Genomic DNA, 27998 nt, shown 5'->3' with positions numbered 1-27998 from the left:
GCTCAATCAACAGGCGAGGCGTTTTGAGACGGGTGCTTCGTTTTTATTGGCAAACTGGAATCAACATTCGAAAACCACGTCAAAAAATGGCAGTCAAGCATACGAGTGACGTTACCTTGTTGGGCTCGCCTGAGCTTGCTTTCTTCTCGCTGTAGCTAACATTCGAAGACGGAAACAAGCGGGACCGAACTATAAACATCAACACAATGACATCAGTGAAAGTGGAAGAATGTTTACCTCTTATACTTTCTATACATTGTCTTAAGATTCTTGTCTTTGCTTTGCTTTACGTCCCGAAGCTGCCGTCGGCCGAATCTCACAGAAGACCACGGAAGACATTTTGGCTTGATTCCGTGCGACGTCATCTGAAATGAGTTTGCTCGTAAACCTTTGTCACGCGACCGTCAATTCATGTAGGAGGCCGACCCGGAGCTGCTGCCCCCTAGTGGAACATCCACGCCATCTCTCCCGGTCCTTTTGCAAACTTATTTGGCAGTTTTGGACGCCACCTTTTCATTTTTTTTGCGTGCGTCTTTGTTCCCAAGGACCTCACCTGTGAGCGTTCACATCATCACAGGTTAAGGGTCTCAGGGACAAGGAAGCACACTGCGGCTCTGGAGAAGACGACGAAGGGGGGCCGTAGATTGGAAGGAAATCGCTCGCTGCCGCAGTCCGCCATTTTGTGTCGCCAACTGCAACGAGAAACATACAAGTTAGGACCACCGTGTTGAAAAGGTGCTTTTTTTTTTTTTCCGTACGTGACGGCGGGATCGTTCGGCCCGTTGCGAGCGCGCCGCCATGATTTACTCCCAGCTCCATCTCCCCTTCTTTGTCTCTCCCTGGCCCACTTTTACGAGCCGCTCCGCTGCCGCTCTCTCGCACGCTCGCCGCCGAACCCACAGCCGCCGCCGCCGCCGCAACTCGGCACGCCGCGCGTCCGAAAGGAATCAAGAAAGCAACGACCGCCACCGCGCCGAGCGGCGGCGGAACGGGCGGTCAAGTCAAGTCGTTGGCTTTGCGCCCGCCATTTGTCAACGACGCGCGCACGACCAGCTATTGATCCGTTTCCCGCCTCGGAGAGGAAAAAAAAAGCAACAATTAATCCAGTGGTTGGTAAAATGAGATCTCGCCTTGTTTTTTTGTTTTTTTTGTTTTTTTTTGCCGCCTTGCCCTCCCGCCTTCTGCCAAGTCACACTGGCGAGTCCGAGGCAAGGTAGTGTACACGCGCCTTTTCACACACACGCACACACACGGCATTATCTGGTACAGCATGTCCTCCCCTCCATCTATGACCGCCTCCGTTCATAAATCGGTGTCACCTATCACGCACGCACACGCACGCACACACTTATGCAAGCATGCAGCATCACCATCTACTGCTCTTTCTTCTCCTCTTCCGTCCCCGCCTCCCTCTGCTCCGTCTCAGCCCTTCCTCTCATTTTCATCCTTCCCCCCTCTCTCTCTCTCTCTCTCTCTCTCTCGCTCACTCTCTCTCTTTTCCCCCTCTCTCTCCTCCGCGGTAACCCCTTCCCTTTTTCCTTTTTTTTTTTTTTTTTCCCCTTCCCTTCGCAGGCGTGACGTCCTGTCTCGCCTCGTCTTGCAGTCTGCTCTGCCTTGACACAAAAGGCGCTCAGGTGTCTGATTGTTGTCGGTAGTATTGCGGCGGCGAGACATTCGGACCGCGTCCGATGTTGCGTGTCTTCAAATTGCACAATCAAAGCTTTTTACTTTTTTTATTTTTATATTCCGCATCATCACAGAATTGGGCGTGGGGGGGGGGGCGATTTCCCGCGTTTAGGTACTATTAGAGATCGTCAGATAGAAGCAGATAAGGGCAACGGTTGCAGGAGTCATCTACAGTGTTTATCTGGTGCTGTGTTGCTGTATGAAAGTGTCCAGTTATGGGCAATATTCTGCTTGGCTGGGTTCAACATAAAAGGCAAAGCATTTTTGAAGGATCTGTCATACATGACAAATTTATGATGGCGCTATGCTGTGTTGTTGTGTGAAAGTGCTGTTTTTTGTGTAAAAATAAAAGGATCTGTCACGCAAATGTCTTATTATCTGAATGCGACATTCCTTGTCATATGGACGTGTACAATTTTTGAAATTTCCCAAATTTACTAGGTTTTGTGGAAAAGGCAAAGGCCGCGGATGATGCCGTGTTTCTGTGTGAAAGTGCAACATTTAAGACGGACCTTTGTGTGAAAGAGGCTTACTCAGTTTTTCGCCTTCGTCACAGTGGCTCACATCAAATTCCATCAAATTTGACTTATTTACTTTTTTGCAGGCAACATCAAAAGAAATAAAAGCAAGCCCTCGGGAAAAAAACATGGCTCGGTCGGTCCATTTTTCTGTCTGCAATTCTCAAGTCGATCTGTACAGCAGGGTTTAAAATCACTTGTCGCTTTTTTGAAAAATAGTCACAAAAGTTACTCAATAAAAAGACAAAAACGCAGACTTGGCCGACTGAAATCTGCTCAAATTGTCGTGTATGTTTAAATCTGGCCTGAAAACTTCTTCGCTGCTGCTTTTCCATGGAGCAATTATTTCGTGTGCGCGATTTCAACGACACATGTTTTACACTTTTGTGTTATCTTTTCATATATCCTTTTACTTGGGATGTTCCGTTGATGTTCACATTTGAATGTAATCTTGTTTATAATCGTTTTTATGCGAGCCTGTAAAGCAAAGTATGTATTTGCATTGCGTATGAATGGTGCTATTCAAATATGCAGTGGCCTTGATTTGTGCACGTCAGCAAGGACATCAATTGGAAGGGAAAAAAAAGAAGAAAAAAAAAAGGACGAAATCATCCTGGGCGATCAACTTCATGCAATCGATCGCGGATTAATCGGCCCGAGGCGGCAATTTTGTGGCAAAAGTCAAAGCCGGAAGTCGCGTTGGTGTGAATTCCCGACAAATCCACGCAAGTGAATGAAGATGGAGTAAATGAGTTGTGATGGTGCATTTTGCAAGCTGCATTCTTTCTTTTGTGTGCGTGCGCACGCGTGCAAACAGGAGAGAGCAGCGCCTAGCACAGATTGCTGATATATGCTCCCCCCCCCCCACACACACACTCACCCCACCCCCACCCCCACCCCCCTCCTCGCCGCAACGCAATGCGGATCCTGAGCGTCTGAGCCACTCGCCAGACACAGTGTGGGGGGGACAGAAGTAGGGGGGGGGGTGAGGGGAAGTGAGGGGCGGTGGCGGCTGAGGGCGCAGCGAGGCGAGGCGAGTTCATCACATACACACAACACGGCGTTCTTCAGGGCACACTGACAACAACCTGTAAGAACGTGAAACAAAAGCCGCGCTGTTACGTCGAAATATCGACACTTGCTAATCATAAAATTCATTCAATTAATTGCTTTGTGTGTGTGCGTGTGTTTGAGCGCACCGGACTGCGGCGGCGAACCGTTCCGAGAGCACTGCGGAGGAAAGGCGGACATATTGATGATGTCTAGACGAGCGGGGTTTTTCTACCCTTTCTCCGCCTCACAATTAGCATCTTTGCACTTGGGATTGAAATGACTGCCGTCCCCAATGTTTTTTTTTGCACCACCGACCGCTTTTGCTGAAAAGATTCCAAAAAACGCGATTAACGATGAAGCGATGTCATCGATAAGTAATAAAGTGGACTCGCCCACTAATTAGGGAGCTAACGATAGCCAAACATCACGATACGATATTATCACGATATGAAGGTCACAATACCATAATTATCGTATCTCTTTGACTGCCAAAAACGTTAAATAACGTTTAGTAAAATCCTATGGAGGAGTGCCAAAGACGTTAAAAGACGTTTGTTTCAAAGCAGAGGTGAAACTAACCATTTTCTATTGTTGATTACTGAAAAACGGAATAAGGTAGAAACAAACTTATTTTTTCTGATTAAAGAGGAGAGTCCAATCTTTCATTTGGTAGTATGTGTGTTTCCATAGTCCAAACACATAATTTTCTGTGGACCTTGAAAGATCAGTCAAAATGCTTAAATCGGCTGGCACCCACGGCGTCCCTTTTCTGAAAACGTCTGGCAGTATTGTGGGGAGGTTGGCGATATTCGAAAAAAAGGTCGGAATATTGGAAAAAATGAGCTCATACTAAAAAAAAAATACAATATTGTGCTTTTGTTTATAACAGAAATGCATATACTGTAAACAACCTACAATCTCTAATAAAGGGCCAAAACATGCCTTGTGAAAATTAAACTGCACAAAAAAAAACTAGCCACCAGAGGGTGCTAGAACTGCCCAAATGGAAATCAACCTGACTTTTTTAATAGCTGCTTTTAATATTGAGTTTTAATATCGCGATATCGCAATGTTGCCATTATCGTTACAGTCCTACCACTAATTGGCTGAATCGCTACTTTTGTGTCATTGACATCTAGTTCAAACTGATTCCCACTGCCTGTAAAATTGTTTCCCAACCTTTTACCCGAGGCATGTTACGAGAAAAAAAAAACGTCACGCGCACCACCAACCAAAAATGTAGCAAAACATTAACAACAACAAAAACATTGAGATTAATTTGTGTGTGGAACTCCATTTTTGTATATCAAAAGCATTTCCCTTTTGAAATAAAGTTTTTTTTTTCCTTTTAATTTGGCCGCTTATAAGAAACAGGACTGTATTGTATGCAAACACAAAACAAAGCAAAATGCGAATCTAATTACTGCGCATACTGTAGTATTCGTGTGTTGATGTGCCTTTAAGGGGTGTGGCCTAGAGAGTGACCGCAGGAGCGTCCGTGCGAAAAAATGTCTCTCCTTGCCTACACGTGAAGACGGTTATTGCTTGCATTGCTCACCCTCATATTAAGGAAATGATCTGAATTGTCATTTTTGAACGTCAATCTCATTGACAAACGACTCGAACCCTGCCCATCTTCATACTCACCACCCTGAGCAGAGCGCGGCGGAGAAGACTTGGCGACACCGCAGGGAAAGCTAGAAGGTTGTACAGTTATCTCCAGGCTGCTTATGATGCGAAACAATACAACCAACTACCTCACACCGCAGCGCACCTCTTCCTCCTCCTCCTCCTCCTTCTTCTTCTTCTTCTTCTTCTTCTTCTTCTTTGGTCTTCCTCTTCCGCCCTCAACATGAACTCACTCGGCAGCCACACATCAGCAGGTCATCTGATAGCAGGAAAGTCAAGTGAGTATTTCTGCATTTATACTTTCACCACCACTATCTGATGATTTGTCTCCCTCTTGTGGGCGTCTGGCGAATTGCATCCCTCACCACCACCCACCTGAAGGCTAAACACCCCCCCCCCCCATCCCTCTGTGGGATCACAAAGGCAAGCACTTAACCTGCAGCCGCTCACCGTAGGCGTCTGCCTGACCTACTTCCACTGAAAGGGGAGCCGGAATCTTCCACGTCCTCAAAGGCTGGATTCTGAACGACCGAGCGCTTTGGGTTTGTCGTTCTCGACACCGCGCGCCGTTTTCCGCTTGACTGCGCCCGTGATTGTTTCCACACGCAGAACGACTCGCTGGTCGATAAAGCTTAAAACGCGCGGCGTACTCGGGAGGACGTGTTGCCTACTGAGATGCCCTCCCATGTGGGCAAGGAGAGCCACTGTCGCAAATGAGCTTTGCAGTGACAAATACAGAAATAGAAAATGACAACACTCGCACGGACCGGACGGAAATTAAGGCCAGTTCGACTGGCGACAGCTCCTGATGTCACTCATTTGTCCCCGCCCCTTAAAGGCACATCCAAAGCAGTAATAATACAGTACATAAAGTAATTCATTGATCAAGTTTATTTCTTAATGTCGCTGCAATGTGAAAAACACTCCCTTTTTTTTTTTTTTTATCATTTTTTACATTTCTTATGAAAAAATAAAAATGCAAAAGTGGACATGAGTGTTTTTCGCATAGCAGCGACGATATATTACTTAAAAAACAAAAGTGGCATAAGGAATGTTTGATAACACTTGTTTTTTTTCCGAACGATACCGGTTCGAGTATTCACTTGAGTACTCACCAATACCAAGTACATATAATAATAGTACGATTTCAACAAAAATGATTTTGAGCGTGTGAAAATGACCCACACAAAAAAAATTAAAAATTATAAAAAATTAAAAAATTATAAGTCACACATTTTTTACAGCTGAATTTTTTCAACAAAATTTTAGGACAACGGTAAAAAATGGGAGCCAACTAAACACACAAAAATTAAACTAAACTAAAATTATATTGTACATATTAAAAACAAAATAATCGCCTATCCTAAGTAATAATTTTTAATTATTTTAATTATTTTTTTTAATTTAAATTTTAATAATAATTTTTTTTAATTTTTTTTTTTAAACACTAAATAGTATAATTTTTTTCTAGTTTATTTCCTTATGGATAAAAAAAATAAATAAAATAAAATGTTCTACTATAAATATGAATACATGCGACGATTAGCTGATCAATGGCGCGACCATTTCGGAGTCACTTAAACCGCGCGGGGCGCGTCCACGCCGAATTGCCATCCATTGGCCGGCGAGGTGTGTGCGCGCCCGCAGCAGTCATTGATTGCCTGATCGGAGTTAGTTAGCGGGGGGGTGGGGGGCGCCTCCTATTCAGCCGGCCGGGCACAATGCGGCAAAAACACAAGAGTGTTCTATTCAGTCGGGCCTGGAGACAAACAACGCGGTCGGGTAGCGGGCGGCGTCCCTGACTCCCGCCATTGTGCCGCCGGCTTCACATGATTGAGTGAACGTACGTGTTAAGTACGGCAGCTGCGCTGGCGCGGCTCGCACAGACTTCTTTTATTGGAGCGCTTCCTAGCGCAAACCCGTTCACCTCCGCGGGACCCCCCCCGCCCTCCATTTTCTCTCCGCGGCCTTGCACTCGCCTCTCTGGGCAGCAGCAACTTGATCTTTTTTTTTCCTTCTTACTGTGACAACCTCTGTGTTGTTTTTCTTTGGTACGCCCCCCCCCCCCCACCACCACCACCACACTCGGGTCTCATTCAAAGTCAGACCACGCTTGAATGCGGCACGGTTGTGCCAACGCCAGCCGGCTCTTTGCCAGCGTTGGCGAGCACCCCCCCCCCCCACCGACAGCATGCGCGCTGGTGTGGCGAGGTCGTGAGAATTGCGCCGAAGCCAAGATTGGCAAATGTTTTCACGTCCGAATGTTTGTGGCGTGACCGTACGTCATCCAGAGGCGTCTTAAAGCGGAACAATTTCAGGAAGAAGAGAAGGGACATTCTTTTTTTTTTTTTTTTTTTTAACGACTGCTAGGATGTGCAGCGGTAAATTAAGTACGTCAAGATTTTTTTTTCTTGTAATATTATTACTTCTTGAAGAATACTACATGACTTTATTCTGGTAAAATCACTACTTTTTTTTTTTTTACTTTATGTACTTCATTATAATATTACTACATATGCATACAATTATTTACACTATTTAATATTATGATTCTACACGTAAAATTTTTTTTTATTATTATTTTCATTATATTACAAATTTATTCTGTTAAATGTAATGTTTTTTTTTTTTTTACTAACATAAGAACTTTATGTAGCGAGTGACATTTTTCTTTGGGAAAAGTTCTGTTTTGCTAGACTATTAAATATCATCTTCATTCTGGTAAAAAAAAAAGAAAAGCCATTTTATGATTTTATTCCAAAACAAAATTAGTATTTGTGTGTGACTATTTAGTTTATTCTGGTAAAAAAAAATAATTCTGTGTGAGTCTCGACAACAGCGGGCAATGTTCTTTGTGACCGTTCCACGATCAGGAAATAGAAATTAGAAGAACAGAAAATTGCTATTAATTTAATGCCATTATAAGGAAAAAAAATATTTCTTTAAAAGTCTTTCTTTAAAATGATCTGTCATTTTTGACGTTTTGGGGAAAAGTTATGGATTAAAAGTACTAGTGGTATCGGTGCTTGGTATCAGTATCAGTGACAATTGAAGAGTATCAAACAGCCCTAATGTTTTCGTAATATGACTTTAATCTGGAAAAGTACTTTAAGAAGATTTTTGTGGGTAGTAAGTCATATTAATACTTAAAATGATAAAAAATGATAATATCTATTTTTGTTGCATTATGACTATTCTGGTCAAATGTCAACTTTTTAACAATATATTTCATCTGCTTTCTTTTTGCAAGCCCGCTTTGGATCTTATTTGAAGAACGGTGTGAGCAAAAAGTGACAATCAGGAGCGAAGGAATACTTTGAATAAAGCCGTCTCATTTTCAATCCAGCCAACAAAAATGTACATGTTTGTGATTTGTTGTTGTTGTTGTTGTTGTCGCTTGTGTTATTTACAAAGACGGGGGAAAAAAAACATTACCATGGGAACGCACCAGCAGGCAAACTTGGCATGATGCCCCCTGGTGGTTGCTAGGGCACAGTTGTCAATAGCTACCGGGGTTGTGCATGTGAAAAAGCGCCATGACGTATGTTCTTTGTCTGCCCCCCAACATCATTTTGAGCAAATTACCTGGCGAACGGCATCCATCTTTCCCGGACTTTCTCATGGCTGGTGTGGCCTGGCGATGGCGTCTCTGCTTGACCGTTCCTGCAAGCAGCCGAGCATTATTGCCGGCATACCACAGCACAGCAAAAGTGCAAACAACAACAAACACATTCAAGCCATACGCAAATAACTCCCCCCCCTCCCCCCCCACCGACACCCCTCCGAGTTAAACATCCCAATCTTGGCTTCCATCTCGCTTCTGCCGCCGCCGATTCGTCATTAAAGGCGAGCGCGACGTACTTAATTAAATTAGAACCGGACAATCCCCCGATTAACACAAAGCGCTGAATGGGAGCATAAGAAACATCACATAGCGTACGAGTATGAAAGGGATTTAACTAAGTGGGAGATAATGGCGTGAATTGCGCATGGGAGGAGGAGAGGGACGGGAACACAAGCGTGTACGGCGGCGCAGGCAGTTAAGGACAGCGCTGATGAATAATGCATTGGTGGCCAAATATAAGCGCGTGTGATAAATCCAAAAATTCAGACAACGTGGCCTCAGAAAACATCCAGAAAAAAATCGAAAATGAAAACACATTTAATGAAGAGCTAATACTGTGATTTTGTTCAACTAAACTTGTAAAAATTGGACGGGTAATAAAAATGAATAGGGCCTCGAACCGTCTTTTTCCATGACAAACCCTCCAAGTGAACACCAAACTTTGACGTCGAAGTTGAGGACGCCTGCTTCCGATTTGAGGCTCATTTAGGCAAAGCTTGTCAAACTTCCGAGACCCCAAAAAATGGGTGCTTGATGCCAAAATGGCCGACTATCCCGTTCAATTTTGAGCATGGGTCCTTGAGACATTTTTGTACGTCCTGTTACAGTAGACTTGACCACCAAATTCCGCTTCAGTTGGTGAAACTAAAGTTTACAAAGTGCGGTCAAAATCTGGGCAGCATCGACTAGGGCTGGGTATCGATTCCAATTCCCGATTCGATTTCGATTTTTCTCGATTTGATTCGATCCGACACAAACATTGAAATCAGCAAGGATGAGATGAAAATATTTTCATAATCTAATTCAGTAATTGTGAATTTAAATTAAAAAGATCAGGAAGTGCAATAAGTCACGTTTTTCATAAATGTAGTAAAAAACTTTAAAATTCAGTAAATTTAAAGAAAACAAAGATACAAGATACAATCAAACAAAAAAATCGGACTTTAGAATTCTAATTAATTAAGAATCTATGGGGAAAAAAAGATATATAAAATAATCGATTCATGGTTTTATGAATCAATATCGAACTTGAAAAGGAAAATCGATTCAATATCGTTTATCCGATATTTTTAAAACCCAGCCCTAGCGTCTCGGACAGCTACTTGCAATTTTTGTGGCACTTTCCGAGCCCAAATGGATCAAAGTGGAATTCATCCAAAATGGCAGCTTCAAATCAAAATGGCCGACTTTCTATTCACGTTCAGGGAAGGGACTTTTTTCATGTGTCCCATCACCACAAACGTGAGCAACAATGTCAATGAAGCTGAAACTTCCTACGGGACTTGAACGCCATTTATTTATTTTTTTTTAATCCACCGTTGTGTTTTCATCTCGCTCTCCGAGGTTCCCGGATCAATACGGAAGCCTTCTGAATGTCACGGGTTTGTCTGAAGGCCGTCTGCCGCCGTGCGCGTTCACCTGGCGAGGCTCGTCGTGTTTGTCCATTGCGGCAGAGGGCGGCGTAAAAAGGGATCAATAGGGAACAAATGAATTCCGATCGATGTGAAAGCCGGGCGGAGCGGGAACGGACGAGCCCCGGCAGCCAAAACGTCAGCACGACGAGGTCAGTGACGGTTAAAAATGGATGCCTTGGCAGGGCTGGACATGTGTTAGTTATTTATTTTGAATTTGATTTGTTTATTTCTTTCTATGGGAAAAGGAAGGCGGCTGGCCGACTGATTGGCACACTGACGCACGATCATGTCATCAACAAGCGCCAAACGTATAGAAAAATCACAATTTTGCCCTCTGCGTCTTATTTTATTTTCGATATTTTTTCAAGGGTTCACTTCTCTTCAAACTTGTGTGAAAGTTAATAACTGTTAATGAAAACATCACACGTACAGTTCATAAATGACATGTCTAGTTGCATGACAGTTAGGAAAGATGAAATGTTCATTAAAACATCGCCGGGATGGTTCATTAGTTTAGTTTGACTCTTTTTTTTTTTTACTTGCGTGACAGTTGAGAATGATAACATTTTTGTTCTCGCCGGTTCAGTTGATAAACGACATGTCTGTCGGTGTCTTCAAAGGCAGACAAGTTTTATTTTGCTTTAGTTATTGAACGTCAACTTTCAACATTTGAAACTCTTTACACAGACATTTATGGAAATTTTTAAAAATGTTAATGGGGAGGGGGGGGGGGCGCGACCCTGGTCACTCATAGTGTATATTAGGGGTGGGAATCTTTGAATGTCTCACGATTCGATTCCGATTTTTGGGCCTGCGATTCGATTCAGAATCGATTTTCGATTAATAACGATTTGTGTTTGTTTTTTTATTCAAAATGATTTGATTGACACTGATTTTTGCTTCAATCTCTAGATGTTCAAGGAATCGTCATGATCTACTCCAGTCTGACTCGCTAATGCTAATTAGCGCGCTACTCGCGGCAACCTTTATCACTCAAAAGAACGGCTCCACGTTGAAAAAAAAAAAAAAACACTTTTATTGTAATAACTTGATCGTGACTTTTTCCTTCTACTCTCTAATGTGGCTACAACTTAACAGTGTATTAGACCGCGTGGGACCACACTGCCCCTCAGTGGCCTAACCGGGTACAACATGAACAGCGCTCCAAATAAAGGCACACACAGACGGCAAGACAGTAAAAAATAATTTCAATAAAATCGATTTTGGGACATGTAAAATCGATTCTGAATCGTACTAAATGAGAATCGATTTTTTGGGGGGGACGACACCCCTCGTGAACGGGATAATGGAGGTAGAAAATGGATGGGCGGAGGTTTTACAATGACATCACTTGACATCATTAAGAGAAAATGTTATTTTAAACAAGTCAACCGGCATCATTGAACATCAGCGGTCGCCCCACAACGTGTCTAAATCCCGTTCGAGTTGCATGCATGTATGCAAATCAACAAACGCGGGGCTCGCACGTCGCCAGGGCGACGACATCTGCTGCTGTCAGCTCACACGGCGGTCAAAGTGAACTTTTCACCTTTTCTGTTCATGAATAACGCAAATGCAAATCGCAAAGCTCGGTGAGGATTTCACTCTGAACTTCAACTCCCGCATGGCTTGAACTTACAAGTAAAACCCGATATTGCTCCAAAAAAGCCAATGTCTGATATGGAAAAAACAACAAATCACTCCTCCCTAAAATCTCCAAAATGATTGTGACGTTATATCACATAAATCTGCGTCCCGGCATAAATCTAAAGAAAAACCATAGAACAATATAGACTTGTAGACAAGATGAATTGTTAAGTTATTTTTAGAACACAAGGCATGTTTTTTTCGAAACGATACAGTGTTACTCGCTACATTGCGGGCATCGTTGACATCCAAAGGGGAAAGGAGAGTCACGGTTGCCGATGCACGTTGTGGAAGGTTGGGAGAGTGAATCCCATTCACACAATTAGCAGGCTCACACGGAAGCTGCTGTCAGCCACAGCTCACGGCCAGACACTCACGCGTAGACTGGACAATTTTGCTTGCAATTTTGATCCCCCCCCCCCCCCCATTTTCCATGTGTTAAAAAATGTTTCCTTCTCAGTTTAAACTTGAAATATGGAACTTTTTCCCCCCACAAATAACTTTACAATAAGCTTTTTTTATTTATATGAGTGAAATGCCTTCTGATTAGTAGATTAACACCTTGGCTGTTCACAACGGGTACGCCTCGGACGGGATTCGGGTCAGAATTTCCCGCGCCCTGTCTGCGGATGTGGCGTAATGTGTATGTGAAGAACGCTATGAGCAGTTTCATTTTTCGTCAGCGGGTGGCAGTAGCGATTCGAAATGGAAGATTCTACGTTCAAGTGTGGTTAGAAAAAAAAAAAAGAAGAAGAAGAAGAAGAGGTTTAGGCGGTTTTATTTTTGAAATTCACTTACTTAAATATGACTTTCTCCCCTCATTAAACTTATATTATGACTATATTGGAAAAACAACTTAATTCTCATAAAATTCTTTTTTTATCCAGATTTTTTTCTGATCTTGTAAAAATGACCATTTTAAATAGAAAAAATACTCATTTTATTCAGATAATATTGCTATCGTACTTTTTCCCTGTGGAAAATATTTATATGTCATTGCAACAATACGACCTTTTTTTTTTTCTCTCAAATTGGTGTGAGGATCGTTATTAGCAAAATGATCTCCCGGACCCAAAAAGGTAGCCAGAACATACAGACACAAACAAATCCAATATCATTCCAAGTGAGCATTTGACTATTGTGCTATTGCGGGTCCCGGGTTCAGCGATCAGATCAAGCTTATTGACTGCCAAGTGGTGATTTCTGTCAATGCGGGAAAATAACATTTGCGACCCTTAAGCCGCCGGCGTGGCTTCCGCCCATTGTCGGCGGGATTGCTCGGCTTTGCGGCTCTTCTCATCTCCGCGGTCGCCAGATCAAAAGTGTCGAGAGCCATTTGGGAGCCGGAGAAGCCAACGGTGGCGTGGGGGCGTGGGAGGGGGTATTCGTGCCGCCGTTTGTAAACGTGCACTCGTGCGCGTCGCTCCCAGCTCAAGGTCGCTCCGCCTTTTCACAGACAAACGCTTTAGTCGTAAGTGCACTATACGCCGTACCTGGGAGAAATGAGGCCGAGAAATGACTGTAATTGTCAGGAGTGGCCTTGAAATAGATGCTTTTATGTTTTGACTCTATAAAGTCTGGCATTAAAGCCTTGCGTTGACTTACTTAAGGTTTCAGCTGAGTGCTTGATTTCATTTGGATTGTAGCTGTGATCAGCGTAACCACTCATCGCGGGAAATGTCCTTCGCGGTTGTAGGAACGGCGGCGGCGGCGGCGAGCCTGTTCGCTTGTCAGGCCATCCGAGACTTTGACGGGCGCGGCGGGAAGCGGCGACGTGTCCGTAACGTTTTGATTCTTGACGGGCGATTGTTCCAGCAAATGAAATGAGCAATTTAACGTGATTAGAGTAGAATATTGTAGTGTTTGGAATTCAATTACAATTTCAATTATTACACTCCACAATTACAAAGTTGGCATAATCGTGAAGAAAAAGAAAACGTTGCTAACACTCATTTTGAGTTGTTTTAATGTATATATTTTAGGGGTGTCAGGCGATTAAAATTATTTATCGGAATTAATCGCATGACTTTAATAGTTAACTCACGATTTATCGCACATTTTGTATTTGTTCTAAATACAATAAAATATTTTTTTGCGAAGTTTTCATACTCATAATAATAATTCATAGAATTGAGTTCAAATTAAAAAGATGTACTGGACTGTAAAAAAACGAGTGTGATATTGATTTGTGTTGAGGTCATTTTTCTGCCACTAGATGGCATAATTGCATTTGTAAGACATTGGTGACAGCTCAGTGCATTTTTTTCATATTAAGAGTAATTAATTAATAGTTAACTCACGATTAATCACACATTTTGTATTTGTTCTAAATACAATGAAATATTTTTTTTGCGAAGTTTTCATACTCATAATAATAATTCATAGAATTGAGTTCAAATTAAAAAGATGTACTGGACTGTAAAAAAAAAGAGTGTGATATTGATTTGTGTTGAGGTCATTTTTCTGCCACTAGATGGCATAATTGCATTTGTAAGACATTGGTGACAGCTCAGTGCATTTTTTTTTTCATATTAAGAGCTCTCTAATCTTCAACATGAATTAACTTGTGAAATTCGGCACGTTTTTAAAACTGTAAAATGCAACTTGATCCCAGTCTCCACAAATGTATGCATTATTGTTAAAATTTATGACATGGATACGTCTGCTGCATTGTGACTAGAATTCCCCCAGAACAGGCTTTGACAGGGGCGGTCATTAATCGCGTGTTAAAAAAAAATGAGTGGCCATAAATGAACTCAAAATCAATGCACACATTTTTACACCGCTAATATATTTACACTTTTTTATAAAAAAAACCCGAATTTAATCAATCTTGTTTGGTCCAAAAGAAACATGCATAATTATAGTGTTTCAAAGTAATTTGTCTCGATATTTCTTTTTATACCCCAAATGATCGTCCTAATTGTAATTTCAATGATCATCAAATTAATCGCAACTACTATTTTCTTCATAATCGAGCAGCTCTAATTCAAGCAAGATTTTTTTTTTTTGTAAACTTACAACCAAAATCTCCGCGTAGAAAATAACATCTGGAGTTCAACTCAATCCCCCCCCCCCCCCCCCCCTTGTTGAAATCAACCTTTGCCTGTTTCACACCTCGAGGAAAATGAAGAAGACCGTGACCGTGCAAGAGGAAGTGATAGATGAGGAAACATTTGCCAGCTCTACGTGTAGAAACAAAGACAATTCAGTCTTATGCGGATTGACATTGACAGGCCTTTAAAAGAAGAAATATAAAAACATACCAAGCTGCAATGCTAGGCTTCAGCGTTCAATTATTAAGTGCATCGCTAACAAAAGAAAGCCAACAAAAAAACAAAAGCTACCTCAGGCAGTGATTTACAACAACCACTCCGAGCAGTCAGTCTGCTAAAGCAAGGAAAAAAAAAAAAAGTGCAAACGTCTCTGTGCTTTTCTTCCTGACAACTCCCCTCCCTTCTCCCGTCCGTCTGTCTGTCTGTCTGTCCCCGTGAGCCGTCTCCGTTCTGCCAGTCCCGTCGCCGCGTCTATGCGCCTTTAATGCGCTTTGGCGTGTGCCGGCCGCGGGCGCTCGCTCGGTGCGTCCCGGAATCGGGTCAGCATTGTCCATGACATCATCGCGTCTTGCTGCCGTCTCACCTTGCCGCACTGTCTGGACCTGCCAGGACGCCGTGCCTTTGACGCGCCAACGCCGAGTAATGAACCCGTCTGCATTTTTTATAATACTGTCTCAACACATCCTTAGTAATTATGGATCAAAAATGGACCGATCCACTTTATTAGTCATTTTGACCCAACGTTCTGGGTTGTTTTATACAAAATAACCCAATATTTATGAGTTGTTTTACATTAAAACACCCATTTCTTGAGTTGGACCAAATTGACCCAAGAAGAGGATCGGTCCATTTTTGACCCATAGTTGGGTTATTTTTCGCCCAGCTGTTTTTTTGTGAGTGTTTGCATGGTGATACATTGGAATCACAGGGTAACTGAAGATGCCACGCTCTAAAAACAGTTGGGTCAAAAATAACCAAACTATGGGTCAAAAATGGACCGATCCTCTACTTTAGTCAATTCGACCCAACTTGGAGTCAAGAAATGAACATTTTAGTGTAAAACAACTCCTAAATATTGGTCAGATCCTTTACTTAAAAATTGGGTCATTTTGATCCATAATGGGGTTATTTTTCACCCAGCTGTTTTTAGAGTGTTTGCATGGTGATACATTGGAATCACAGGGTAACTGAAGATGCTACGCTCTAAAAACAGTTGGGTCAAAAATAACCAAACTATGGGTCAAAAATGGACCAATCCTCTACTTTAGTCAATTCGACCCAACTTGGAGTCAAGAAATGAATCTTTTAGTGTAAAACAACTCCTAAATATTGGTCAGATCCTTTACTTAAAAATTGGGTCATTTTGATCCATAATGGGGTTACTTTTGACCCAACTGTTTTTAGAGTGTATTTTACCAAACTCATGTATCATGATACTGTGATTATATGATATTCAAAATAAAAAAATAAAAAAACAAGGACGTCGGGTTAAAACAATTAAAATCATATGATATCATATCACGATATTTCGCAATACAACATTTGTATGATAATTGATAAAGAGTGACTCACAATATTTTCAACAGTCTCATGACAACGATAGCATCCCAGTACAGTGATTGTATGACGCTACTTGGAATGGGAATAAAAAAAGGTCCGTTATTTCAAAAGGGAAACCCGACGTCAATTCTGCTTCAACATTCGGTTGTAGCAAAGCATAAGCATCTGTCACGGGTCACGTACGTCCCAGTTCCGAGTCACATGTTTTGACTTTGCAGCGTAAAGGAGAGCACGTTCGGTCACCAGATGCGGCTGCTGATTCGTCCTTTAAAAGCCGCAAACTCGACATGCGTGTCAAAGGAATTCAGCGTGCAGGTGAAGATTTCGACTGTGTCAAATCGGAGGGGAAGAAAAAAAAAACACCTGGGGGGGGGGGGGGGGGTCTGCCCCCCGAACCCTCTCCCTCCCTCACAGCCCCACACTCTGCTGTCAGTCAGTGAGGAAGTGCGGTTCTACGATGTCCTTCACTTGGGAATACATTGAGCTCATATGAAGTATGCATGAAGTCGCGCTCGCTGCCTGTGTGTGCGCATATCGCGTATAAATCTTGAATGAGCGCCACAACCACGGCAGCGTATGCATTCCGCGGCGCTGCATTCATGACACACTTGCCGACAGAGCATGCGTAGGCCATATATTTATGCTTTTGGGCTACATTTGATTTTTAAAACCGACGGATGGGTCAGATCAGTCATGGATGAAGTTAGACCAAAAAGTTGAAATAACAAAAATGTCCATTATTCCGAAAGAATTTGAAGCCGGAAGAAAAATAACTTGATATCAGGAAATGGACATATACATGGATAGATACTAATTAAAATATAAACCCATAGAAAAAAATTTCAATATGAATATTCTCAAAATGCAATTTTCAATTTAAACGTAATTTTAACTTGAATATTTTGTAGTTTTATTTCATTTTTATTTATATTTGTATTGTGTTTCCAATTCCCAAATTAAATACAATCCACAAAAAGCTATATACATAGTTGTTACTTTATTATTTTATCTAATCTAAATTAACTAATTATATATAATATATAATATATATTATTCATTTTACAAATATTTCCATTTTAGTACCAATATTTACGATGAATAAATTAACCAAATCTTAAATAGTATCAACAAAAAATGTCATACAAGTACCACTTATTTAATACAGTATATACAAATTACACAGTTAATTATATAAAAACAGTAAATGTCATTTTTTTCATTTTTACTAGTATTTTTTTTTGCGTATTATACACAATAAATTAATCATTATTAAATCAAAGGAATTTACAAAGATATATGTATATGCAAAATTATATATGAATAATTTTATTGTATCATTTAGAATTGTTTGACCAATTATGAGATAAAAATGAGGTGAATGCATACAAAATAAAATTTAAAAAATTTAAAAATCATAAAAAATAATGCATCTACCCACATGAATATTGCACATGTACGGTGACACTTGGAATGAGCAGCGCGGGCCAAACTAGGACAAGGCCGACAGATTGCGTGACTGCAGGACAGGCAGATTAACTCACGGCGACAGACAAAGAAGCCAACGCGGCGAAGAACAAAAGATGTGCAAAAGGAAGGAAAGCGGCGAGGCGGCTGCGGCGAGGAGGCGAGGAGGAGTGTGCTAAAATAGGTGGCAGACTCTTCGTCGGTGCCCGAGTCGCGCGGGGCTGAGGAATTCTCCCCGGACCGGACGCATTCCTGCAGTCTTCGCCGGGTTAACCCGTGACAAACCAATCAATGCCTTGCGCCGTTTCTATGCGACACCCACAAATGTGTGAAATGTCAATTCTGGGGAGTTCCGCCGACATTTCCAGGAAAGAATATGCAAACTAGACCTCATTTCAATGGTGTCATGATACGGTGTTTGTATGACAATAGTGCCTTTATGAGCGACGCGTGAGTGTCTGGGTGTGAACTGTGGACGACAGCAGCTGCTTGATGAACTATTTGCTATACTGTTAAAACGGACTGCTTTTTATATAGCGCTTGATCTACACCATATGGTGCCCAAAGCGCTTTACGATGCCACACAACATGGTCACCAGGGGTGAGGATTGAACCCACAACCTCACAGAAGATAGACGAACACTCTACCACTAAGCCATGCTGCTCCATAAAACAAAAATAAGAATGAAATAATAATCAAAAAACGACTATTACTATCACTATCCGTGATTAAGGAGGATACGTTTCACAAAAAAACTTTGACATGGTCACCAGGGGTGAGAATCGAACCCACAACCTCACGGAAGGGAGACGACCACTCCAGCCATGCTGCCCCATATAATAAATAGAATAATTTAAATATATATATATTTTTTAAATATCCGTAATAAACATTTAGATACGTTTCACAAAAATACTTTGGCAGGTCACCAGGTAAACGGTAAAAAAAAAAAAAAAAAAATCACCATGGGTGAAGATCGAACCCACAACCTCACGGAAGGGAGACGACCACTCTACCACTGAGCCATGCTGCCTCATATAATAAATAGAATAATTAAAAATAATAATAATAATTTAAATATCCGTAATAAACATTTAGATACGTTTCACAAAAATACTTTGGCAGGTCACCAGGTAAACGGTAAAAAAAAAAAAAAAAACTCACCATGGGTGAAGATCGAACCCACAACCTCACGGAAGGGAGACGACCACTCTACCACTGAGCCATGCTGCCCCATATAATAAATAGAATAATTAAATAATATATATTTTTTTTAAATATCCGTAATAAACATTTAGGTACGTTTCACAAAAAAACTTTGACAGGTCACCAGGTAAACGGTAAAAAAAAAAAAACTCACCATGGGTGAAGATCGAACCCACAACCTCACGGAAGGGAGACGACCACTCTACCACTGAGCCATGCTGCCCCATACAATAAATAGAATAATTAAATAATATATATATTTTTTAAATATCCGTAATAAACATTTAGATACGTTTCACAAAAAAACTTTGACACGTCACCAGGTAAACGGTAAAAAAAAAAAAAAAACAACTCACCATGGGTGAAGATCGAACCCACAACCTCACGGAAGTAAGACGACTATTCTACCACTGAGCCTTGCCGCCTCACATAATAAAAATAATAATGAAAAGCAACTATCCGTGATCAACGCGTAGATCTGTTTCACACGGCAAGGAAAACATAAGCGAACTGAGGTAAGCAAACTATCCAAACGCTGCTGACATCATGCGGGGCACAAACGAGGAATTTGCACGGAGATCTCAGGGATGATGGCGCGCATTAATGTGAAAATCAAATAAAAATGCCCCGCGGCTTATTTCCAACATGCTCAGCCCATCGACTGCAACAAATCTCCGAGCAAATATGTTCACGACGGAAGGAGGGAAATATTAGTCAAAGCACACAATTCAAGCATGTGTGAATCAACAGCTCGTGTGTGCCTGGAGACAATGCGAGTGTGTGTGTGGGATTCTGCAAAAACACATTGTGAAAATATCATCACACAAGAAGGGCTCTATTGTGCCGTGTATGGTGCGGCCGCTCCGGCGAGGGGGCACGCGGGGTGACATCAGCACAAATATGATGAATGCGACGCCAGGCATGGCCCGAAAGCTGCTCGCAATGCGACAAGCGGCTCTTTATGGACGACCCCCGGCTCACTTTTCCGCCTCCCGTCTGATAGTCGGGACGTGACCGATGGATGACCCCCTTCGCCGACGTCGCAGCTTTTTCGGCCTCAAATGGGCGTTGCGGCAGGAAGGGGGGGTGGGGGGTGGAAGGGGGGGTGGCCCGCCTGACACAGTCGGCACACGTGCGCGCTCACATAGCTGCCAGCTTAATTGCGACACGATGACTCAGGAAGGAGTCGTTCAATGACTCCGATGGCGCATCGACGTTTCCATCGCGCTGCTGAGTTCCATTAAGTGCGAACTCTGGTCGGGAAAAGGGCTCCATGCTGAACTCAACTTAGAAGGTTTCTCATCAATCGGGGACAAACAGGCTTTCGCCCCCCCCCCCCCCTTTTTTTTTTTAGAGCCATTCTTCAAAATCATCATTTGACGCCATGCTTGGGCCACATTAGTTAATTTTTCTTCCCCCGCCGCTATATAATGGAAGGTGACGTTGTTTGTACTGCCAAAGAAGCGCCTGACTGGCACTTTTTAACACAGCAGGAACAACATGCTATTTTAACTCTTTGACTGCCAAAAACGTTAAATAACGTTTAGTAAAATCCTATGGAGGAGTGCCAAAGACGTTAAAAGACGTTTGTTTCAAAACAGAGGTGAAACTAACCATATTCTATTGTTGATTACTGAAAAACGGAATAAGGTAGAAACAAACTTTTTTTTCTGATGAAAGATGAGAGTCCAATCTTTCATTTGGTAGTCTGTGTGTTTCCATAGTCCAAACACATAATTTTCTGTGGACCTTGAAAGATCAGTCAAAAATGCTTAAATCGGCATCCCTTTTCTGAAAACGTCTGGCAGTCAAAGAGTTAATATTAGCATATGCTTCATAAAATTATTCTAATCAGTTGAATGGCTCACACTGTACTGAGCAACCTTTGCTATGTCACAGAAATTTTCATTTTGAATTTTTATGGTTATTACTTGTTTTTTAAACTTCCAAGTAGTCTAATCAACGAATGGCGTATTAATGACAAAAAGCAAAAGCAAACTCCTTCTTACCTGATTAAAAAAATCACATCTTCAATGTGGTTGCTTTGGAGTCTCAATCTGAAAAAAAAAAAAAAAAAAAAAAAAGCACGGACACTAAATTATACTCGCATGTACAATTATAACATCACGTCATCCAATAATCACCTATAGAAGGTAAACATCCCTTGACACTCGGGTGCTAGAACACTCTGGGAATTATTTTTTTTTTATCACTTAACAGGTTGTTGTTTGCTCTCACCTGACAACAGCGCAAACAATTATAGGGTGACAAAACAGAAGGTGACGGGGAAAAAAATGACACGTCTGCTGCTGGTGTTTGAATGGAAAATTCCTCTTTTGTCAACGTCTGCGTGCGTACAGCAGAATTTATGCAAGGTTCAAATTTCAGAGTCAAGTCTGTCTTTGAAATGGCAAAAAAATGTCTGTTTCAAATCAAAATGGCCGGCCGACTCCCTAATGTCGAAAATAAAAGCCTTTTTGGACTTAAACTTTTGTTGAGTATTTGGGGTTCAATATTTTGAAAGCAATCCGACAAAATGCTTTTGTTCAAAGGACCCTTGGACATTGCCCAAAAACCCTACAATGGATACTTTGAATCAAAATGGCTGACAGACACTTGGCAATTTGGTGTCGCCCATCTGTCTAATCCAGTGTTGGCCAACCTTTATTGAGCCAAGAGACTTTTTTTCCCTCCAACTTTAGGGAAGGGGAAGGGGGGGGGGGGGGTACTGCACTGTTTTGCCCATCAATATACATCACTGACATACATAGATAAACAAAAATATTATTTGCAGTAAATCATTTTCAAGTGACTTTGGATCATTTTCCCGCGACACACCTGATGATCTCATAGCAATCGGACATCATTTTCACCTTTGAGGCACACCTGGCAGTGTCCAAAACCACCCTAAGATGGCTGCTTAAAATCAAAATGGCCGACCTACTGAGTCTTTTGGGATTTTCGGGGTGGCGTACTTGGAATTCTTGGGGACGCCTACCAATCGCAAATGGTGACCTATGCGACCTTTTAGAACAAAATCACGCAAAATGGCCGTTAATCAACGCAGAAGAATACCGAGAAAGCAATTAAATCTGGCTCCTAATTACAAAGAAAACACATCTGCACTGCCTGGACTCACCGAGTCTGTCACCGTGCACGTGTGAAGTCTCCTTATGGAGGGGGGGGGGGGGGGGGTGGGGGTTAGTCGCCAGTGTGCTGACCCTGCCACTGAGTTCATTCCATAAGCAGACCCATATAGCTTTCTGCTCCAGAGCCCCCCCGCCAGATCACGAGCCACCGCCACCACCGTTATGTAAGATTACATAACAGCAGGTCTGTCTGAGTAATATTTCATAACCTGAGGGGGTTGGAGTTGAAGGAGATGGGGGTGGGGGGCTAATACACCGGGCACCAAAGCCCCTCAGGAACGGATTCACAGGTGACAAGTACAGTCAAATGCGGGATTTGGGTTCAAAAGTAGTAGCAGTGGTAAAATAATTTTCTTGATGGGGGGGGCTTCAGGGAAAGGTTGAGGTCAGGACACAACACCGAACAAAAGCCGTCGGCTTGGTTTATCGCAAATGTCGGATCGAAATGCTTATAATTGGAGCAGGCCAGCTACTCACGGCAAGCTAACGGTCTGCTTCTTTTTTTCTGGCAGAGATAACGGAAGCAAAGAGAAAACAAACACGAGCTGGGAGGGAGAGTGAACGGAGATAGTAAAGGGACAATAGCATTGATGTGGATATCTTGACATCTCACCTTCGTTTTGACCAGGTATAAATCTTTTTTTCTTTTTTTTTTGTTAGCAAAACTGGTTAACAACCACTGGACTAGGGCTAGTCTTACCTTTAAGAGTTCATGTAAGCAAAGGAAGGAGACGCAAAACGCCGCATTACGTTCCTGCTCCTGCGACGACATCACACGAGATAAAAAAAAAAGTTTAAAAAAAAAAAACGATCACGCATGTACGCCGCAGATATACAGATGTATTGGGGGGGGGGGGGTAAGCGGGCGCCCTCGTCCGGCTGGCTAACGGGATGTGACGGACGCAAGTAGGTAGGGAGAGAGGGAGGGACATTTTGGAAAGCAGGCGGAATACTCACTGATGAAAGACATGGTCACCACAGAAGAAGAAGAAAAAGTCAGGTTCCATTTCTTGAGCCCCCCGCGCCTCCCCCACAATTTTTACGGAATTCTAGCCAGTCATCCCCCCCCCTCGCTTCTCCCCTCCCATTTAGCCTCGGCCAGTGCCGGTACTCTTTCTCCTCTTTCTCCCACATGACCACGCTCTCCATTTTACCCTCTTCCCCCCTCTCTCACAAGGCAGGAATCTCTCAGGGGAGGAGGGAGAGAGAGAAAGGGGGGGGGGGGGTGATAATCGAATGGAACGCGCCGCATCCGAGCTCGCCCTACCTCGCCAAGAGAAGGAAAAAGCCCGTCGCGCTGCGTCTTCGTAGGGGGGAAAGTGGAATAGTAAGAACGCGAGAGTGGAAGGAAGGAGTGCGAAGAAGAAGTGTGCGTTGGGAGGTGGGTGGGGTGAGAGAGAGAGAGAAAAAGAGAGAGCGAGGGAGAAATATCCAGCAGAGGGAGGAGGCGGTGGAGGAGGAGGAAAGAGGGAATATATTATTCCTTTCCTCTTTTTCATTTCTTCCGCGGAGAGCTGGGGAGGAAAAGGAAGAGAAGGAAGAAAGCCGGGGAGAAAAGAGAGATTCCTTTTCCTGCTTGGCTGCCGTCTTTTCAGGCCATTTTCTTCACGTGCACTTGAACTCTAATCCTGTCTGCTTTACCCCCCCCCCCCTCTCCCCTCACACTCTCGTTTTTTCCCTTGCTTTTGCTCTCTCACTGCGCATCTGCCTCGCTCGCCCTCTCTGGAAATAGTGCGAGAGAGAGAGAGAGGGAAAAGGAGAGAGGGCGAGGGGGACAAAAAGGGGAGAGAGACGTTGACTGTGGGGGGGAGGGGAAGAAGCATAGACGGGCTGCAGAGAGCACAGGGCTGTTCTGTGTGTGTATGTACGTACATTTGACTGTAGACACACACTTCCACATGCGACACGACGATGCTAGCATGCTAGCATGCTAGCGGCAAAGACATGCACGAGGTCAGACGCCTTAAAGGAAAAATTCCGTCTTAAATGTCCATGTTGAGAGAGCAGCTTTTAGAACTTGGGATTTAGGATTTGGATCTTTAAGATTTGAGACGAGTTATTTTGAGTTTTACAGCGACAGCTGACTTGGCTGCCATTGAAATGCCAAAAATGTCCGTTTCAAATTTAAATGGCCGAAGTCCGGCGCTAACCTACATGTAATGACAAAACACTGAGATTCTTAATTTAGCATCACACATCTGTCTTGTATACAGAGTTTAAATTTCATAGTAATCAGACAAAAGCTCTAGAAGTTAATCTTTGCAGGACACCTGGAAATGGGCATAAATGACCCTAAAATGGCCGCTTCGAACCAAAATGGCCGACTTCCCATTTTAATTTTGTGCAACTTTTTGTGGGTCTATTCATAACAGAAATTCCTACTGAATTTCACGATTCTAAATTAAACACAAGGGACATTGTATATATTATAAAATACATTTGAACCATACTTTGTCACTTCTTGTTTTCACGCCCGCAACCCTCGTGAGAATAAGCGGTTTGGAAAATGGATGGATGAATTTTGCTTTCTCAAAGTAACCCACCTTCACTATCACTCTAGAATGTTTTCATTTTAAATTGACATATTTTGTTTGCTAATTAATACATCTAAATTATGCACAGCAACATTTGCCAACAGTGATTTAAAAAAATATTTCAAAATTCTCCTTGTGACTTTTAATAGGAGTCTAATTTAAAAAAAAAAAAAAAAAAGCCACAATGAGTACAAGCTGGTCACGTGACATACGGACGCCATCTTGTTACCCTGCCGAAATCGGCCAAACTCTCTTTATGTACGGCTCTGGTACACACAATACAACAGCGCCCTCATCTGGCAGTCATCACGAAAAAGATTTTAAAAAACAACGAAAATGTAGGGTGGTCAATACTGTAATATGAACTGTAAAATAAGAGTGTAAATGTAAAACTACATTTACCGTTGATACTGAATATGAACTGTAAAATAAGAATGTAAATGTAAAACTACATTTACCGTTGATACTGACAGATTTTATGGTTTAGAAGAGCCTTTGAAAGGTTAATTGGTGCGGCGTCATCGTCGCTAGCATCCTACCTGTAGCAATCCCCTTGTTCGAAGTTAACTGACAATTTAAATAGAATACACTGTACGAACCTTCGTTGTTAATTAAGACATTTGAATAAAACATTTTAAAGCTCACCTCCAGCTTGTCTTGTGTGACGGTATAGAAATGCGACAGCGAGAGAAGTGTTTCAAGCAACAACTACTGTCGAGCTCGAATTGAAAAGTTGCGTTTAAACAATGTACGACAAAATGACCATTTATTAGTCATTGTTGATCAAATGTAGTAACAATAAAAGGCGAAAACGGCCATATAACCTATATATAATCTTCATAATGATCTATTTCAAACGGAAAATATTCAAGCGAACAAAATTAAGGAACACTGGGACAGGATGAATTTCAATATGACAATATTTCTGTATCGACAACTCCAAACGCACCATTTACGAGTCTCGTATTCAAGCTAACACAATTTTAGCTTTAAACGGTAATGATGAAAATGTAAAAAGAGTGATTGAGTAATTATAGAGCATGGTGAGCCAAATTTTGAACTCATTTTATTTTTTAAATCCGATCGATGGACGACGTCGTCAACAAAGTTTATGTGAATTACTTTACTTAATGCTAATTTTTTCATATTTTGATTGTAATTCATTTCAATGTGTAAAATGTGGCAATCCCTGATGGGACCAACTGAAAGTTGCAACAACCAGTCGACTAAATGAATCGATTTTTATGGGGGAAAAAGGTTGAATTACAGGGGTGTGTCTGTGCTGTCTTTTATCTGAAAACGTTTTTTTTTAACCGTAAATTAATTTATAGGGGAAAATGCAAAATAATTAGATTTTTTTTTGAAAAAAAAAATGTGTATTGAGATTTTTCCCTATTGCTATATTATGTGCATTGGGGTGTATTTAATTTCCACAGGCTTCTAAACATGTACATGAAGCTTATCAAATCACAGTTTGAAGTTTTGGTGGTCGTCTAGAATAAGTGGAAAGCAAACATTTTAAATAGTGACGTTTATTGAATAAACAATATATTGGTCAGGGACTTAGTAGCTCCTCATGACGTTGTTGATCCAGCTGTTGTAGCGACACACACGGGTGTACACGCTGGGGTGTCCCTTCATGGCGCAGTCGTAACCCCAGGAGACCACACCCTGCAGTTCACCGTTGCACACCAGAGGACCGCCCGAGTCTCCCTACAGGCACGTACAGTAGATTTAGAAGTTGCTTACATGTACTATGTACTAGTAGATGTGTGCGGGTGTACCTGGCAGCTGCTGGCACCGCCGTGCATGAAGCCCGAGCAGAGCATGTTCTGGGTGAAGAGGTGCGGGTAAGCATTCTGGCAGATCCTGTCGTCAATGATGGGCTGCCTCAAACACTGAAGCCTGTCGGGGAAGTTGTCTGAGGAGAAAATCAAACAAAGTAAATATATACATCCTGGCATATTCAGTAGGTTTGTAACTATTATATGGAGACTGCGCCTTACTGCCGTTGGCGGCCATATTGCCCCAGCCAGACACCAAGCAGTTTTCATCGGCGAAGGTGCAGCGCGAAGGCAGCGACACGGTGCGAACGTAGTTGTTGAGGGCAGCCGGGCGGCTCAGCTTGATCAGCATGATGTCGTTGTCCAGGTTGTGGCTGTTGTACTGCGGGTGCTTGACAAGCACGGCCGAGTCGATCCACTGCTCCGTGCCCTCGTTGACGGCGATGTTGTGCTCGCCCAGACGCACCTGGATGCGACTGTGAGAGGCAGAGCGGATAGTTTAGTTGCTGCTGTTTAGGTTAACAACAGTGGTTGTGCTTATGTAGGGCATCAAGTAAAAAGTGGTGAGAAAAATACTCCATTTAGGTACAGATAGCTGAAAATCCACTTTGGTATTGTAAGAAGGCATTTATTTGTACTTACGATTTGTAGCAATGGGCGGCGGAGACCACCCACTGGCTGGAGATGAGGGAGCCACCGCAGAAGTGGTAGCCGGCGTTCAGCGACACCTGATAGGGGACAGAGTTGCGAGGGCACTCGTAGCCCCCGACGATCTTATCGTCCTGCTCGGCAGCAACAACTGGCAAATGACACGAGGGTTACAAATATATTTGCGATTATAGTAAGGAAAAAAATATATATAAATTTTGCGTGTATTGCATGTTAAAAATACAGTACTAAATAAATCAACTGTACACATTTATTAACTTAACATTTAACAGATTAACTCTTAAATTGTCCTGTATTTTTTTTTTAATTATTTTACTTTAGGAACACTGGGGGGGAATCCCTAACATAATTATATTTCCTTCCCATTACTAAATACAAGGGATTCTTTTTTTTTTTTTTAATGTTTAAAGCAACTGCATTAACCATCCCAAAGAAAAATGTGAAATATTCTTACATGCTGCTCCGAGCAAAGCCAGCAGAATCAAGGCCTTCATGGTGATGTGTGTGCGCGTGGATGTCCAAGAAGCAGCAGTGGAATCGCACATATACTGTATATATACACACTGTAATGCCATTCTCAAGGTCAGCTTGGGGTGGGGGGGATTAGGGGGGCACAAAAAAAGTGCTATCTGGGAAAGCAAGCATATGGCTGAAAAGACCTTGAGTCATATCAACAGTGGCCCGGCGCCATCTTAATGTGACAGCTCCTAAAAGCCAGGCTCTTTTATAATCATGAAGGGAAAACGACATACTTCTGGATGCAAATTAGATATTGAAAAAAAA

General features: G+C 42.3%; 1 protein-coding gene and 1 long non-coding RNA gene across 2 annotated transcripts; both read right to left on the bottom strand.

The window, feature by feature from the left end:
* Positions 1-21: 21 nt before the first annotated feature.
* On the bottom strand, positions 22-23287 carry LOC144036845 (uncharacterized). The gene is made up of 4 exons (XR_013288739.1): positions 23186-23287; positions 21089-21136; positions 8472-8549; positions 22-692 (listed from the first exon to the last, which is right to left on the bottom strand). It is a non-coding gene; the product is annotated as an uncharacterized LOC144036845 (long non-coding RNA).
* Positions 23288-26307: 3020 nt separating this feature from the next.
* LOC144037803 (trypsin-like) lies at positions 26308-27720 on the bottom strand. Its single transcript, XM_077549591.1, has 5 exons — positions 27670-27720; positions 27189-27345; positions 26769-27022; positions 26547-26683; positions 26308-26475 (listed from the first exon to the last, which is right to left on the bottom strand). Exons 1-5 carry the CDS (start codon positions 27707-27709, stop codon positions 26326-26328), a joined length of 738 nt encoding a protein of 245 aa, XP_077405717.1. The 5' UTR covers positions 27710-27720; the 3' UTR covers positions 26308-26325.
* Between the last annotated feature and the right edge of the window lie 278 nt (positions 27721-27998).

This window comes from Vanacampus margaritifer, chromosome 17 (assembly GCF_051991255.1).
Source record: "Vanacampus margaritifer isolate UIUO_Vmar chromosome 17, RoL_Vmar_1.0, whole genome shotgun sequence".
NCBI classification, from domain to species: Eukaryota; Metazoa; Chordata; class Actinopteri; order Syngnathiformes; family Syngnathidae; genus Vanacampus; species Vanacampus margaritifer.
The sequence above is the reverse complement of the archived record's forward strand: the minus strand, read 5'-3'. Positions and strand labels throughout refer to the sequence as shown.